Consider the following 18793-nt stretch of genomic DNA (forward strand, 5'->3'; position numbering starts at 1 on the left):
ACTCTAGTACGATTTGCAGAAATAAAAGAATTATCTTTCCATGACTTTGTTGGGGTGTCCCACATGGTTTGTCCATGAAGAGAATTATATAGAAAGATTTTTGCCAAAAAATCACTAATGCTCTACAAAAGAAATCAATTCATCTCATCTATCTCTAAACTGTCCCTTGACTTTCCAAGTACGTGTGCTGTGACAGGTCGCGGAACCAAATCTCTTCTCTTATTCGTTGACAAAACTTTACAGCATCAAAAAGTGTGCAAACAAAATGAACTATTAAAACACATATTGGCCTGGTCACTTTTAGTTTCTTCTTTTCTATTTCTCTCCCCCCCCCCCATTCTCTCTCTTTTCCACTCTTTTTCTCTTTTTTTCCTCGCTCTCTTTCTCTCTTTCTTTCTCTCTTTCCTCCCCGTACAGCTCCATTCTCCAACAACTCATCTCCTCATTCAAACCTTATTCTGTAACGCATACATGATCCTCCTGATTAGCTCCGACACTGACTAATAATTAACTTCGTCAAGGAAGAAAGATTATCTAAACTTGAAGATTAATGATTTGAATTCAAACATCAGGAAGTAGTATCCAAGCCAACATGTAGAAAAAACACATCAGTTACAATTTAGAGGGAGAGAATTTAAAGTGAAGCAATACAGTTATTACCCTTGGATTAAAAAAACAACATGATTTCTAATTGATTTATTTTTTTAACTTTTAACCTACAACGGCGTTTTTTTTTTAAAGTGTTATACTTATCATTAGTTTAGCTGAGTTGTAGTGTAACCTGTATCATGGAATTTATTATGAAAATAATGCTGATTAAAATTGTATGTTTAGTCATTTCTTCATCGCATACTGCAGCTAGATCCGAATTAACTCGGGGTACAAGTAAGCGTAAGATTGTTTCTAGTCTAATCGGCAATCAGCTATATCCAAAATCATCTACTAGTGCTAATGTAGTAGACGGTCAAGTAACTACAATTCTAACTTCTGATGCTTATGTAGTCGACAGTCAAGGACGTACACAAATCTCTAAGTCACTGGCAACAATGAAAAACTTAGTGACCAGTACCGCGTGTTCTTGCTTTTCAAAAAAATGTAAATGCGTTGGGCTGAACTTAACGTCAGTCCCAGATTATCTGGATCATTCTATTACGTCACTTGACCTTTCTTACAATGAAATTTCGAGTTTAAAAGACTGCTCATTCTGCAACTATACAAACTTATCAGTGTTACGTCTGTTCCGGAACAGCCTACAAGTTTTAACGGTCGGATCCTTCAGTCGTCTCTCGAAACTCCAATGTTTGAACCTTGCTGGTAATAAGTTAACCTACAACAACGTCACATTCCCAGCTGGCGTCTTCTCAGATTTGAACTCTCTTACAACACTCTACCTGCATGACAACACAAAAGATTGCGAAACTTCGTGTAGTTACCCGGACTCCACACTCTCAGAACTAACTCGGCTCAGAACTCTCAGCTTGGACGGGATAAGTCCATTTATTTTAGGTCCCAAATTTAAAGACCTTAGACGTTTAAGACATGTAATGTTCTCATTGGGGATGTGTAATATCGACGCCTTAACAGATGAAACATTTGTTAACGTGAGACAAATCTCCACTTTAAATCTGAAAAATTGTAATATTCTTGGAACTACAGTCAGCAACAACACTTTCACGCCTTTGGTTCATCTGAACAGTCTGGATGTGAGCAACAACAGCAAGTTGCGCGTCCAACATCTGTTTCGAGCCCTGAGTCATAGTCGAAAGAACAACATCACGAAGCTAAGACTTAATTCTATTGAGCCCTTTTACTCCACTTCAATTAGTATTGATTACTCGGTTCTCATCGGATTGCCACAGTCGCTGATTCATTTAGAAGCCAAAGAAAATCATTTCGAAACTATTCAACCAGGACTTTTGAAAAACTTTCCCGAAAATCTGGCATATATTGATCTAGAAAACAATAACTTTTTCTTTGACTCTTACATAAGGGAATTGAAATTTCTTGAGAACCTTAAAGTTCTGAAAATAAACAGACAATATATAAAAGAAGCTGTGTCTTGGCCCATGAACAAATATAGGTTTTCTAGATTTAGTGAAAAAATAAACAATAAATTTCAGGACATCATTGTTCAACTCCCACCCAAATTACAATTCCTAGACTTCAGCGGAGGAAATCTGAAGTACACCATAAAAGGACTACAATTTATTTCTAATAATTCTTTGGCTGCATTGAAATTAGTGAATAATTACTTTCCTTCAATTATTGGACCCATATATGGTCTACATGAATTGAACTATTTGAACTTAAAATACTGTTCCATACTCTTTATCAATGAGACCTTCTTCCATAATTTTCCAAATCTAAAAAAGTTGATGCTAGGAAACAACAAACTTGAAACTTATTTCAGTAATCTAGGGCCAAACTACACACTTTTTAGCAAGCTTAAAAAGCTGAAGACTCTTGACCTTTCTGACAACGCCATATCGAAAATGCCGACGGACATTCTGGCTGGTCTCACTAGCTTGAAGGTCCTCTACTTTGAACATAACACCTTGTGGACTTTTAACCTGAACTTATCGCACATGATGAATCTTCGATATGTTTATCTGCGCCATTCCCAGGTAAACAGCTTATCGGAAGATGTTCGTCAGCACATTGATTCGATATGCGGGAATAGACCTAAGTCTTGCGCTGTTCGATTCGATTTATCCTTTAACCCCATCCACTGCGACTGTGAAAATTATGATTTCCTTAAATGGATGATGAACTCACGAGCCTTTGATCCAAAGTTCACTAACTACATGTGCCAGTATCCGGACTCCTCGTATAAAAATATCACTGACGCCTATGAAGAGACTCTTAGGATTTTAAGGGGAAAGTGCACAGACAATTCTTTTATATTTTTGTTTGTTCTAGCCGCGACATTCGTAATGATTGCGTTTGTACTTGCTGGAATAATTTATAGGTTAGTTCTATTTTTTTAGATAAGTTAATCTACGACTTCAGACAAAGAAAACTAGTCAAATTAAAATTCTTATTATTTTCTGTACATTTTTGGAACCTCTTTTATACTTTAAACTACTTTCAAGGAAGTATTAGGATAGATTTATTTCAATGGAATCAGTTAATGTACCCATGATACACTTGTTTAAAGTTGGATCTAGTGACACAAAGTCTCATTTTTGCTGGAGATTCTTGTTCATGTAAATTGTAAACAAATGACATAATTTCTCTTTACAAGACAAGATTATGCTTATACATTTTACATTGGCTGGATGGTCGTATAGTATGCGCTCTGGGTTCGAACACCTGCTCGACACCAGCCCCCGCCAACCTGCGTGAGTTTAGACTAGGATGTAATAATCTTCAATTGCGAAGGAACATCCAAAACATGCGAACCAAACAAAGCAGACTAACTTTGAATATTTATTTTATATTTAGATTTCGTTGGAAACTGAGATACATCTACCACGCCACCTATCTCAGGTTGAAATCTGTGGAGGAAGAGAACTCTGAACAATTCCGGTATGATGTTTTCATTAGCTACGCACACCAGGATGAGGAGTTTATTCTCAAAGTTTTATACCCAGGTAAGAATTAGCTGACACTAATATTTTCTTTATTTTACACCCAAGAATCTTTCCCTTTTTATAGTAAGGCCTACTGTAGAATATTCATGTTACACAAATAACAAACTAGTGTTTAAAAGGGAAGACATATTAGGAACTCGTTTATTACGTAAACACAAGCGGTGTTGCACTGACGCGCTAGTGTGCAAATGTAGAATGTACATATAATACCAATATGTTAAATCTCTCTTCTTTAATTCAGAGAATCTATTTATAAGAATAACTAACAAACTAGTCAACTAAAAAGTCAATTCAGTTAATCACAAATCAAGTCTCTTAGGTTTGTTAACTATTCTGCCTGAGCGTGTTACGTAAGGTTCATGTGGTCTAGAGGTGTTAGAAGAAGCAGTGTGTAGTGGCGGCTCTACATCTAGGTTAGTTTGAAATTGTGGACTGTCATCTGGAAAGTCATAATTATTGTCAAATCTATTTGCTTTCCCAGAAGACTTTCTGATGTGTTTCCTGATTCTTCTGTAAACCTGATTTCCACTTTTGACATTATATGATCTAGGCTTAGAATGTTTCGAAACTACTGTTCATGGTTTCAACTTAGAATTAAGTTGCCTTCTGACTGCCGTTCCGTCTTGTAATGGATTATGACTCTTAACTCCTTTCGCCTTGTCATAATAATGTTTCTGAGACTGTTTCTCGGAGTCAAAGTGTTTCTTCACCACCTTGAGATCTGGTGTCTTAGGTGTGACTATTTCCTCGCTGTGTCGATGCCCCATGAGTAATTGTGCTGGCGACAAATTAATATTAGTCAGTGAAGTAGTTCTGTAATCTAATAGCGACAGAAATTTGTCTTCGCTTTTCTTCCACAGTTTCTTCACTGTCTGAATAGCTCTTTTAGCCTCGCCATTTGAACTCTGAAAATGAGGACTCAACATTTCATGTTCTATTTCGTATGATTTACAGAAATTCAGGAAATCTCTAGAAGCTAGCTGTGACCCACTATCTGACATTAATCTTCGTCTCTACCAAAGTTATTATTAATCTCTTATTTCCATTTGTCCTTAGAGTTGGGCAGCAGAGGGTTAAACGTACACGTCCACGGCAGAGACTTTGTGGCCGGTGAGTTCATCGCCTCTAACATAGTGACGGCTGTGAGAGAAAGCAGGAAGACGTTGGTAGTACTCACGCTGGACCTTTTGAAGAGTAAATGGTGTAACTACGAGATACAGGTATATATACAACTTTCAGCTAATTTTTATAGTAGAAGTATCCATGGAACATCTAATTAAGTTACATTGAGTGAAAAAGCTTTTGGCTTCAGAATCGAGGAGACTCGGGTTCGGATTCCGGTGAAAACTTGGATTTTTAGGACGCACCTGAGTCCACCCTTCAGTTGCTACGTCTGACATTAGTTTGGAAATTTAAGGCGGCTGGTCGTTTTCCTGGCCACATAACATCATAGTTAAACGTCGGCCATAGAAACAGATTACCTTTACATCATTTGTCAACACTAAACACACTACATAAACAAAAAAATAACAGAAACGCGACGTTTTGGCGCAGCCATTTTGGCGAATTGGTTGTTTTGGCGCAGAAGTTTTGGCGCGAGAGGTTCTGACGATGATACAAAACACATACAAAAGATCATTCTTTTATGGCAAAATAAAATTTAATGACATATTATGTGGCTACACCATTTCGCGCCAAAACTTCCCCTCCTATTGGATTACAAAACATATCTATCTTTATCTTCTAGATGGCCAATATGGAGTCTGTCCACACAGGGCGTCAAGTTCTCGTGTTCCTTCTAAAAGATTCCCTCAACAACAAACAACTTGGAACTGAACTCTTGTTCCACATACGAAACAACACCTACATAGTCTACCCACAGAATGACACGGAGAGGTCAAGAGAAGAGTTGGCAGTGTTCTGGGACAAACTTTACAAAGATCTTCGAAAATAAACCTTTTATTTCTTTATAGTGACTGTTGTAGCGAGGCTCTTTTAAAGATACTGAGCTACCGTGTGTATTAAGCTAAATTACTGTTGTAGTGAGGCTCTTTTAAAGATACTGAGCTACCGTATGTATTAAGCTAAATTACTGTTGTAGCGAGGCTCTTTTAAAGATACTGAGCTACCGTGTGTATTAAGCTAAATTACTGTTGTAGTGAGACTCTTTTAAAGATACTGAGCTACCGTATGTATTAAGCTAAATTACTGTTGTAGTGAGTCTCTTTTAAAGATACTGAGTTACCGTATGTATTAAGCTAAATTACTGTTGTAGTGAGTCTCTTTTAAAGATACTGAGCTACCGTATGTATTAAGCTAAATTACTGTTGTAGTGAGTCTCTTTTAAAGATACTGAGCTACCGTGTGTATTAAGCTAAATTACTGTTGTAGTGAGTCTCTTTTAAAGATACTGAGCTACCGTATGTATTAAGCTAAATTACTGTTGTAGTGAGTCTCTTTTAAAGATACTGAGCTACCGTATGTATTAAGCTAAATTACTGTTGTAGTGAGGCTCTTTTAAAGATACTGAGCTACCGTATGTATTAAGCTAAATTTTGTTAATTATATGCTTATTGTATTGATAACTAGTATACGCCTCTTTATGTTCAAGGTCTATAAGTATAACTAATAAGTATGACAGATAAACAAATGTGGAGTTTAAAAAAAAAATGTGCAGACCTATATATCTGTATATGGGCCTATATGTATCTACGTCGCTCTATCTTGCGGGACACCACGCACGTGCGCCGACCCTTTAACCCTCCTATAAACACATTATGATTGGACAGGCAACGTGAGGCTCTGTATGGGGATATTAAATATACTAACATACAATACTTAATAAGCTTCTTGAGCCCTTGACTTCACTCTTATAATATTAGGTCTAGAATATAGTCCTAGATATATGTAGGCCTACAAGCAAATGTTTTTATTTGAAAAAATGGATTTAGGTTGATTAGTTATTTTGATAGCTCTATTCATACTATTTTTACATTCACGCATTCACTTTCTTATAACATTATTATTTCGTTTAATTGTTTCCAGAACACGCTCAGTGACTATATCGACAGTGATACGCAAATTAAGACCCGTGGGTCGCGGGTAATATATGGATTGTCTAATATTGTCTACTTTATTTTGCTAGCAGAAGAAGCACACTGTTTCAGCACAGAACGACAGATTAATAGATGACAGTAGCTTAAAGAGGTCAACGGGTCAAATATGATCAATTTTCATTTAAAAAGATCAATTTTTGCATATTGTGTCAGAGCAATATGGTTTTTTGTAATGAAAGCCTAAATGTAAGGAAGAATTCAATACTAAATACCATGTTAACCCAGTTGTGTTCTACATATTTTAGAGTATTTGACGCAAAAAAAAAGGTTATTTAAATTTTTCTTTTCGTTTAAAAAACAACGACCGAAGTTATTGATTCTCTTAATGAATTCAATAACATATATAGTAACAATTATAATATTCTTCCCAGGTCACCCATGGTGTTGAATGTCTGTCGCCTTTACGTAGTCATAACTCTTATCTGGCCAAGTGCTTTTCAAACTAAGGAACTAGTTGTGGCTGATGTATCTAAACTTCTGTGGAAAATGTCGTGACTTGGTGGAGGATGTTGTTTCTGTGTGTTTATCCTCGTTAGTGTTGTGATTGCTATTCTTTCTTGTCTAGTTGAATTTAGTATATGTGTGATCATTTTCCTTTTCATTCAGTAATCACGTGTCTTGTATATCCATTCTGTATGTCATTCTTCACCAAAGATGTTTACGCTCCATCATGAACAGACGGTGGCAGGACCGCACTACAAACAGCGATGTCCTTGCGAACGCCGGTATGGACAGTATAGAGGGACTTCTTATGATCTGACAGTTACGCTGGGCAGGGCACGTGTGAGAGACGAGCGTATGCCTAATGCAGTCTTTTCTGGTGAGCTAAAAGGAACAGAGGCGCCCCACGGTAACGCTTCAAAGACCAGCTTAGGCGCCAACTTGCCTTACCTGACATAGTAGAGAGCACCTGGTTGCGTGCTGCCTCAGAACGAGACTGCTAAAGGTCACTCACAAAGGCCGCGGGATACTAATTTGAGACCAAAAGAAAATCCGCTGCCGAGGACAGATGCAGACGGCGAAAAGAAAGTCTAAATCGACCACCTGCGGACAATGGTTATGCTTGCCGTAGGTGTGGCAAAATATGTAGGTCACAGTTGGGGCTGCGCAGCCACGGGAAATATTGCATCCTATTTTGGCGTTTGCGGACTCGAAGACAAGCCTTATTATTATGTTATTCTTCAATTTAACTTTAACATGGTTATTAAATGACAAAAAAGAAGGAAATAAAATTACCACATTAACTATTATTTTCACATAATTATTTTGCAAATGACACAATTCTTTTAACAATAGTTATAAAATTTTGATAACATTCAGTCTCTACGATAGTAGTCACTTAGTTGCATTCAAAATTAACAAAATAATTATCATTGTTTATTTTACAAACTTCATCAATTTATATTAATATATAATCTTTACATTTTACACTGTTAAAAATGAATGAATCAGCTGAAAAATAATACTATGAAAAATATGAATATACATTTTGTAACAGTAGTTGGCAATAAATAGTAGGCCTACACAAGTATACGTATAAAAGTGGTCAGTTCATTACTTTAAAAGAAGCATTCTTTTTAAATTGAAACTTATTTAATCTATGCGATTTTTCAGCAATGGAACTATTCTTTTTAAATTGAAACATTGATTTTATTCATGGAGCTTTAGCTGTTAATTCTAGAGATGCTATTCAATATTCAAGCACTTACATTTCTCTTCTTCTGGTTTCAAATGTCAAGGAGTAAGTCCCCTTCTTATTTTTTTTATCAATGAATTTGCCTTCCAATCACACGATTATTTATTTTTAGATTCTAGTAGAGACTGTCGCAGGTGCAAATAGTAGGGCCTATTTACACTAGCTACGGCCACGTGAGGGTATTCACTGAAGGCCCCTACATGATGTGATTGATTGTATATCATTAATATCTAGATAAAGTAAAATTCCCCTATCAGACCTTGTGGTCTGTAGGGCAGATGCTGTAAAGATCATCTGTTTCTGTTGCCTACAGTTAATGAGGGTGTCATGTGGCCAGCACAATGACAACTGCCTTTACTTTTCCCCAACTATTGTCAGGTACCCATTAGAGCTGGGTGGACTCAGAGGCACCCGAATATCCCAAAATTTAAAATCCCAGTCTTCACCAGGATTTGAACCCCAGACCCCGATTCAGAAGCCAAGCACTTTACCACTCAGCCACCCATCCCCCAATGTCTAGATAATTTAATTCAAAACACAAACATCTGACATACAGTTTGGTATCAGCCATCTAGTAAACAGGATATGTAAAATGATAAATGTTTCTATTCTAATTTACATAAATGACCTACTAAATTGCCTTAATTCAGGAAAAAAAGTTAGATTATTTGCAGATAATTGCATAATATATATATAGAAAAATAAAAACAACGCAAGATACTGAAATTTTACAAAGAGAATTAGAAGAATTACAGAAAGCTTGTCTTTCCACCCAGAAATAAGTCATTTATTAAGAGTAACAAAAACCAAAAACTACCAGTACTTATTTTATTCATGGTAAACCAGTTAAACAGACTAAAAACTCTAAATATCTAGGTGTTATAATAAATCAAAAGTAATAATAGTCTCCATATTGATTAAATTATTAAAAATCAAACTAAGCATTAGGGTTTATTAAAAGAAGCTTTTACAAAACAAACAAGAACATAAAACTAAAATGCTATTTAACTTTAGTTAGACTAATATTAAAATATGCATCCTCTGCTTTGGGATCCCTCAACTCAAAAAAACATTAAGAGGTTAGAACAAATACAAAATAGAGCAGTGAGAATTGTAACAATTTCACATTTGATTAAAGTAACATCATAAGTTGAATAACTAAATTTGGAAATTCCAGGACTGAAGAATAAAAAGTAAAGTAGCAATAATACATAAAACATGGAACCATAATTTACAAATACAAAAATAAAACCTAATAAAATATTCAAAAAGATAAAGGCACATTTCTTATTCCATATGCTAGGACAAAATCATATAAAAGCTTCTTCTTCTCTAGTGGTATTTGAGCATGGAATAGGTTTTCAGAATCATTCAGGAAAACCAATGACTTAACAGAGTTTATGTCACTGGTTAGCATGCATGACTAGATTGACACATGAAATATGTAGGATGTTATTATCTTCTCTTTGGAAGTAACATCTGTAATTTATAAGGTAAGTGTGGGAAGCGTGGGCGATAGGTTAAGTACGCTTGAACTTGGCTTCGCTACCTATGAATGGGGGCTCGAGGGTTCAACACCCGACTCGAGCAGAGTTGTGTTTGCTGAGCACCAAAGGCAGCACTGAAAACCTTCTCCCAGATACCCCCCTCCCCCCACTGGTCCACAAATGAGATTGGACCATAGGGCTCTGAGCATGCTATAAGCATGAAAGTAGCGCTATATAAAAGCTATAATAATTATTATTATTATAATAAAAGATAAATGGAATACTTATTGTGAAAAAAATATAATTAATATGCAATGAAAACAATCCTTTTATTTGTATCCTTCAAAAGTTTAAAGTAATCTTTCCAACATAGAGATCTATAAGTTCATCAATAGGTCACAGTATTTTTTTTTCATCTGTTAGCTCTAGATCAAAAGTCCATCAAAAATACAAAACTAACAATTAGGTTAAATATATAACATACAGCCGGAAAACATTAATCTCAATTTACTAGTAATTCCAAAGGGGGTGGGGGAAGATAGTTACCAATTAAACTCAAATCCAAAAAAATAAAATATTCCAACATAACAGTTTTAACCAAAACAAACCATACCTCAATTTACTAAGGGCAATAACTGGGGCCAATGGTAGCGGTGGGAATAGGAAAGAAGGAGATAGTCAGAGAATAATCAAAAAATAAACTCTTAAGTGTATAAATACACCTTTAAATGTTTAAGATCATTTGTGTATTGCAATACCAGCCACATGAGGAGGCATAAAACCCCAGTGCAAAGCCCTCAGCCCCCTGGATGACAAAGTGGTCATCATCAAACCACGATGGATGAACTATATTACAATATCATATTTCTAAAACATGAATGTCAAATCTTATAAGTAAAGATTCATCATCATAGCCTTCTTCCTTACCATAACCTTTGCCGATAATTTCCCAACAGGGCAGTACACCAATGAGTTCTCCCCAGTAGCTATTGTCTCTAATCTTAGCCTCGTTGCAATCCCACAGAGCATGCCCCACTAGACGATTGGGCAGGTGACCCCTGATATCCATGATGGTGGCTACAACATCAAGTTGAACAGAGATTCTGAGGTTGAGCCCCATTTCCCGAGGGTGCCGTCCATGAACTAGCCAGACACTACAGTCAGCATTTTCGTTGAACTCGACGAGGCCTTTCACACTTGAGCTCAAAGGCTCTATGTGCCAGGGTGGGCTGTATACTATTACCGAGGATTTGATCTTGTCCCTGAACTGTGGGACATAAAAGTCACAAATATAGTGCTTTCTTGGCTGTGCTGGACTGGACAGTCTGTCCCTAACAAGCTGGCCTTCCTTTTCAGTCACATCAAACAATTCTTTTTTTAACTGATTTAGAGATTCCTTAAACTTTCTGTTAGACTCATAAAACTGCTTCACCATTGAATCCTGGAGCAGGACCTGCGTTTCATCCAGAGACTCTTTTATGTTGGTTAATTGGTCTGGTATCTCTTTCAGCTGGTTCTCAACATCAGCCAATTTATTGGTCAGTGGACCTTCAGGCTGACCAAGGTTACTGGACAATGGAGTCTGTGTAGATATTTTGCCCAAAGCCAGCATTGTCTGCTTGTGCATGCAGAGAGAATCAATTCCTTGTTTTTGAAGAGAGGAAACAGTCTCCTTGATTCTCTGCACATCACTTTCTATAAGGGTGAGCCTTGAGTTGATCTCTTTCTGAGCCTCTCCAAGCTGGTCTCTCATCATATACTTTTCTTCCTGAAGGCTGGACAGTATTGAAGATTTTAACTCTTGGAAGTCTGATCTCATCCGCTGAAACATGTCTTCTATCTCTCTTTTAAAACTCAAGTAGCTGTCATTATGACCTAACTTTTCATATGTTAAGTCAATATCTGGTGAAGACACTGTATATTAAAAAAAAGATTATTGTAGTATAAAACCATCATTAATGACATTACTAGTAAATGCACTTTTATAATGTTGGATATATTTAAGTCTTTAACAAAATAATTTATTTGGAACAAAAAGTATGTACTGGAAATAAAAATCATGTGTGATATTTGTTACCAAAACCAAAACCAAACAAAAAAACTAAATTACTGCACAACCATTAAGAGTATGAAGATCCTTGGCTGAGGAAAAAGGTCGGGGATAGGATAGGTTTGGGAAACTGAAAAAGGAAATGTTTCATAAAAGCTTATACTTAGTATGATAGGTGTTAGAAAAAAGAAACTTTTGGCTGAGCAAAACCATGAATTTCAAGCTCAAATCATGGTAGAGAAAAAAACGCTTAATTCAAAATTTTAGAATGTCTCTAGTCTATCAAAAATTAATGATATCTGACATTTATTGGTAAACTGTTGGTTCACCATTGGCCTACGAAACAGCTGAACTAACATAAACTGACATGTTTTGAATGAAATTAAAATTCTACAAATGTGTTTTGTCAGGCTAGGTGGTAATACAAAACTGTGACTAACAGTTACAATTATTAATCAGATTAGGAGATCAGACTGTTCACCCAATCCCATAGGGTACTTTGAAACTAAGCATTTCATTTTTTTGTCTAAGGTCATTGTATCAATCAAGCAGCAACAAATAGTAATGTTTAGACAATGACAACATTCCTATGAGTAAACAAGTTTGTAGGCTATTGTTACATTTCTAAGATTCTAAGATACTTAAGTTTTTGACAGATGTTTGTCTACTAACCTTTATCTGATTTACTGTCAGAGGAAGCAGCATTAATTGATGTCTGATTGAAAAAAAAATCACCTAATGTTTTAAATTAATCTTAAATTTAAAATTAGTTTTTCTTAATTCATTATCATATAAATTATACTCACATTAATTAAGAAAGACACAGATTAGTTACTGATTTAAATAGCTTGAAATTTGACAATAAACTGATAAAAGTAAATCTATAGGGTAGGTGATGTAAAAAGTCATGTGTTTCTATGACCCACAGTTAATAAGAGTGTCATGTGGCCAACACGACCAACCACTGTTGCTTTTCCCCAACTAATGTCAGATACCCATTAGAGCTGGGTGGACTCAGAAGTACCCAAAGATTCCAAAATTAAAAATCCCAGTCTTCACCAGGATTTGATCCTGAGACCCCTGGTTCAGCAGCTAAGTGATTTACAACTCAGCCATCGCACCTCAATAAAATGATAGTTTATACTTTAATTAGTTTGAACACCAATATCCAAATATAGCGACAGAAGGTAATAAAAATGCATTTACTGAAAAAACTAATAAGTTTGAATTTAAAATATTCTTTATACAGCTACATATAAACCTTATAATTACAGAAACAATGAGATAATTTTCAAGCCTAAAAGTCTAGATTTAATTTTCTTTAAGCAAATTGATAATATGACATTAGTTACCAATATATTTCCTTTATTTTCTTATATAATTCAATGATGAATGTAATATTAAAACACGGAAAAATAAATTATTAAAATCATTTTATTACCAGTAAGTCCAAAGTATTTTAATTTTCATACCATTTTGGCTTAAAACAAATCATCATAATATAATGGGTGTCGATGAAAGCAAAAAGAAGGATGTCACAAGGAAATTGAGAGAGAGAGGAGACTTAAGAATTTCAAAGGAAGGAAAGTGCTGCTAGAAAAAACACAAAAGGGGGAGAGTATATTTTGAAAACTCAAAGGGAAATAATAACTGTAAAAAAAATATCAGCATTACAGTGTATAGTGGAAAACTCAAGGAGAGGATAGTATTGGTGGAAAACTAAATAACTTAAGTATTTTATGCAAGCTATATCTAAACCTGGAGCTCAAACCACCACTAGCCCACTCAATAAGTTCTAGTGAAGCATCAACTTACATTTGGTTGAGCAGTGGACTTCATTTGCTGCAGTTGCAACTCTGCCTCAATAAGCTTGAAAAACTCTTCTGTACTCACGCCACAGGATTTAGCTTCTAAAAATTGCTTCATTAATTCCATTTTTAAAAGAAAATCAACTTATATTGAGTTTATTCTCAATGTATGGTTCCTCAACCTGATGAAATAAAAAGATGCATCTCTCAGTTATTTGCTCATGCTTAACTTTTCTGATGAAGTATGTAGTTCTACTCTAGTGCCTACATTTATATTAATATGTATAAATGGGATGTCAATTAATTAATGCCTCTTGTTGTATTCATGTACATAATCATATACAATTAATATATTTTTGTTATTAATATAAAAATTAATTTTATTTTAATAACATATCTATTGTCTTTTTATCTTATAAAATACAGACATTACTTCAAAAAAGAAGATGATTACATCCTATGTGTCATGCAAAAAAATAAAATATTGTGCTTTAAAATATATAAATATGCAAATGTAAAAATGTTTGTAAAATGTTTTACATGTTTCGGATGTTCCTTCAGAGTTGAAGATAGTTTACTTCCTAGTCCAAACCTCCCGCAGGACGACGGGGGATGGGAGCGGGCAGGATTTGAACCCTCGACCATCGATAAATCCGAACGACAGTCCAACGCGCAAACCTCACGACCAGGCAGCCATCCAAACCAAACATCCAGCCAAACATCTATTATTACAAATCAACTAGTATTGTAATTTTTTAGTTTTATAATTTAGAGTTCAGACAACAGTCATTATAGCTTCTTTAGTGTAATCTGTGCTATCTTTTAATAAATGCTGATCAACTTTATTTATAAAACAATAAGATGAAACAAAAAAATTAATATGTATCATACTTAGAAGTTTTGAATGCAGCAACAGTATTCAGCTTCAGTTCTGGCCAGATGTATTATTTTACCAACTAGCTAAATCCAGCTACCTAAAAGTCCTATTTAGTGCACACCTACTTTATTTGTTTATCCTGTCTATAGATTTGTCTCTGTTTTTGGTCCTCCTTTGTAAGGCTTTGTAATCCTCTCTAACCTCCTCTGGGCATACAGGTTTATCTCCAAGAAACTACTTCCTGATAAAACATTCGATACATAAAGATAAGATTTATTAATATATATATATATATAAATGTGATATAATTATATGTCTTGAGGTTTCTTCTTTTTCATAACATTTTTACCCTCCCAGCTCCTGAAAAAAATCTTTGATTTGCACAATTTTATGATAAATTACTGCATTTTAAAGTATCAACGAGACATTACATCTACTCCCCCCAAAAAACAACAACATAAACATGCAAAAAGAGTCAATAGATATGATGTAGTAACATAGGCATTAACAAGCCATACAATGTGTGTAAAATGTTTTTCATATTTTGAATGTTCCTATATAGTTGAAGATAATCTACATCCTAGTTCAAACCTCCTGCAAGATGACGGGGGTGGCAATGACCTGGGTAGGAACCTGGGAACATCAAGACAACCAAACCACATACAAGTGCGCAGAATACCCTATGTATAAAAGAATGTTGAATTCATATAGGTCTTTATTTCATATCCAAAGAAGGGCCCTTGACAAAGATAGGTGCAGATGACAAAAACTTAAACAGTCAGGATCCTCAGGCGGACAATGGTTATGTCTGCATTTGATATGGCAAAATATGCAAGTCCCAATTGGGTTTGCATACAAATCTATATCTATATCTATCTATCTTCTTCTTCGTTCTCATTGTTATGTTGGAGCGTTCAGATGACTAGACCAATACATGAGATGAACTGCGCAGTGGTTTCCAAATCAGGAAGCTCTCCATATAGTTTTCTTTCTATTGGGGTCTTTTGGGGCCAGTGTCTTATACTGGCCTCTTGGTAAAGAGAGCAGTTTTGGAGGATGTGGTCGGCATTCTCTGGTGATACTCCACATGGGCAGATTTCACTGGTTCCAATTTTGAGCTTCTGGTATATGTGTTGTCGCATTCTGTAGTGTCCGGTCCTGAGTCGAAAGATTAGACGTTGATCTTGTCGGAATAGCTTATAGTACGCATCATCTTTCTTGTGATTTGGTTGAGAGCTTGTCCATTTCTCATTTATATTATTTACAATTAATTTCTTCAATTCTTCTGGATAGAGTGCAGAGTTTATTTGTGAGTTAGTTCTCCCACTCTTGGCGAGTGTGTGAGCCTTCTCATTTCCTTCTAGTTGTATATGAGCTGGTATCCATTGAATAACAGTTTTTTTGCTGTTGTTGTTGAGCTTTGTAAGTGCTGTTCTGAGGTTTTTAATATAAGATGAATCAGGAGTTTTGCAAGCTTTGGAGGGTTGTTTTCGCATCGATTAGAAAGACAATCTGACTGTGTGGGGAACTTGGATGATTTGCTAGCATGGTATATATATATATATATAATATATATATACATATAGAGAGAGATAAATATATATATAGTTAGATAGATAGATAGATCTATCTATACAGAGCCAATAGTCAATACAGTTTGGGATCAGTAGCACCGCAAGCTCTGCCAGGCTGTAGCACGGTGTCGGAGTGCCACAATCTGCCTAAGGGTCACCAGCTCCTGATTTTTCCTCAGGGTTGTCTCCCGAAGCCTTTCCTGTGTTTGGGTATAGCTGCAAGGCAGCGGAGGTTTGGATTCAGAGGTTTCCTTCTCCTAATAATTATATAATGCTTTGGTAATTAGTCTAGCGCTACTCAACTCAACAATTAGGCTATAGATTATATATAGAATAATATAGTATAGATGATAATAATAATTAGTTCTAGATCTAGCTCTATACTCTATTATATAGACATAGATCTAGAAAATTCTATATAGTAATATAGACTATAATCTAGATCTAAATATAAACTATAAACCATTTCAATTTCAATATCATTACATGATTTAGACATGATTACATAATATGGCCATTTTTAACATCTAGATCTATCTAGAATCTAGAATATTCTTCAATTCTTAAGATCTAAGTTAGATCTTGGATATAGATCTAGATTCTATACTCTAGATCTAGAATCTAAATCGAGAATAAAGTTAAAAGAGTCTTCAATATGGAAATAAACCTAGTCAAGATCTAGGATGAAAAAAAAAAAAAAGGAGGGGTGGGAGGGGAGGTTGGTAGAGCAAGATCGATTAGTTTTATGGGAGAGCACTCTGTAAAATGGAATTCATGCTTTTAAATTCTAAGCTCATTAGCATCCCTTTCATTCACCTAATCCTTTTCTTTACCATAAACCATTATTATTTCTAGACTCTTAGCATTCTGCAATATTATCTAAAGGGCCAACTCTCATTTTGCATAGAATAAACATAAAAAGATATAATTACCTATTATCTTATCTTATCTTATATAATACAGACGTTACTTCAAAAAAGAAGATGATTACGTCCTACGCGTCATGCATTTAGTCATGCATATTAACCAATGACTTAAATTCTGCCAAGTCACTGGTTTTCCTGGCTAGCTCAGGCATATTTTAGACTTAAGTTAAATACTGCTGGGTTTGTGTCACAAAATAACACTAAAAGAATTACTTTCTTTACCCTTTTTTTTTTTTTATATAAGATTCATTCAAAACTATAAATTGTTAAATGCTGTGTCATCCAAATTGGATTTATAAGAAACTGAAGAGTTTATTGTGTCAATTTGTATTACTAATGGTGGACATTGCTATCTGATAGTATATGCTTATCTGCTCTCTGGATAAAAATAAAGCAAATTGATATGTGTGTGCGGGGCCCGGGGGGGACTAAATACTATTTTTAGCGAGAAGAAGGGTGCAGGGCCGGTCTTAGGCCACTGCAACCTATGCGGCCACAGTGGGCCCCTCGCTTTCATAGGCCCCGTGCTAATTCTAGGTGTAATTATTAAATTGTAGAATACATACGAAAAAGTCATGGAAATCTCCTGAATTTATTGAAATCTCCTGAAAAATAGTCAATCCTACGGGCGATAAAAGAAAAAAAGCATTGTCAGCTTTCATGTACTAATAAAATATAATAATCGGGCGAATTTTCACCTTAATCAGAAGTTACAATTCTTTATTTACTTTTATAGTCACTGGCAAATACATATGCCATAGGTTGCAACATTCGTAAATTAAAGTTAATTTGATTGCAATTTTGTTCTTAGTAAAGAATAAATAAAATTCAAAGTTGTTGTTTTTTTCCAATACAAAATCTTAATTGTCACTTATTACCCTTATTCCCACCCAGACTAGGCCCCGCGCAATTAGTTTCGCATAGGGCCCCGCAATTGTTAGGACCGGCCCTGGAAGGGTGATATATTTAATAAAAGGTTTGTGTGCGTGAAAAGGGGGTATATTTTATCTTCTAAGGACTACAACTAAAGGTCAGATTTATAAGTTTGAGTGCGTATAAAGGTGGCTATAGTTAAAGGCTAGATAGTGCCAAGAAATGTATTTTATTGCAGCTACATACAGAATTAGAATCATTAATCAAGCAGAACTGGCTGAGTGTGTGGAGAGTGCAGTCCCTTGTTTTAGTATTTCACCCCCTCCCCTTGACCACTCTCTAAAGTAAACCTAAAAGGTATTGTTATTGTAGAACTGGCAAATGAAAGGGGGGGGGGTTAGAGAAGCAAACGCTTACCCCACCCCCATTCCCATGACAGACCCATCATTTGGGAGGAAAGGGAAGAACAATATGTAATATGACAGACCCCCAACTAATGGAGGGGGGGGGGAGCTGTCCAAAAATTAAATGATATGTAGAAATAATTAGCCAATAATTTATTGTTCTATGTTTTTAAAATTGTAAGTAATCGGATAGTGTTTACTAATTTCAGAATGTTGTACATGTTTACAACAGGTAAAAAAAAAAAAAAAAAATTCTTATGAAGAATTTACTGTAACTGTAATGTTTATTGATTTAAATAGAGATTCACAATTATCCATGTTTTGCAATAATGTAATAAAAAAAAAATCCAGCAGTTACAATTTTTCTTTCTTTTTTTTTTTTTTTGGAG

At 35.2% G+C, this 18793-nt stretch overlaps 2 protein-coding genes across 3 annotated transcripts; one reads left to right on the forward strand and one right to left on the reverse strand.

Annotated features, from left to right (window-relative positions):
* Nucleotides 1-334: 334 nt before the first annotated feature.
* On the forward strand, nucleotides 335-7954 carry LOC106057154 (toll-like receptor 4). The gene is made up of 4 exons (XM_013214241.2): nucleotides 335-2968; nucleotides 3445-3593; nucleotides 4650-4813; nucleotides 5341-7954. Exons 1-4 carry the CDS (start codon nucleotides 789-791, stop codon nucleotides 5545-5547), a joined length of 2700 nt encoding a protein of 899 aa, XP_013069695.2. The 5' UTR covers nucleotides 335-788; the 3' UTR covers nucleotides 5548-7954.
* LOC106057155 (uncharacterized) lies at nucleotides 7937-16889 on the reverse strand. Of its 2 annotated transcripts, none has more exons than XM_056012167.1 (5): nucleotides 16688-16889; nucleotides 14753-14868; nucleotides 13758-13932; nucleotides 12615-12657; nucleotides 7937-11806 (listed from the first exon to the last, which is right to left on the reverse strand). In XM_056012167.1, exons 3-5 carry the CDS (start codon nucleotides 13875-13877, stop codon nucleotides 10752-10754), a joined length of 1218 nt encoding a protein of 405 aa, XP_055868142.1. In that variant the 5' UTR covers nucleotides 13878-13932; nucleotides 14753-14868; nucleotides 16688-16889; the 3' UTR covers nucleotides 7937-10751. The 2 variants fall into 2 exon arrangements, with proteins under 2 accessions (XP_055868142.1, XP_055868143.1); XM_056012168.1 differs by having other exon boundaries at nucleotides 14642-14868.
* Between the last annotated feature and the right edge of the window lie 1904 nt (nucleotides 16890-18793).

The sequence above is a fragment of the Biomphalaria glabrata genome, chromosome 15, assembly GCF_947242115.1.
Source record: "Biomphalaria glabrata chromosome 15, xgBioGlab47.1, whole genome shotgun sequence".
Taxonomy (NCBI): Eukaryota; Metazoa; Mollusca; class Gastropoda; family Planorbidae; genus Biomphalaria; species Biomphalaria glabrata.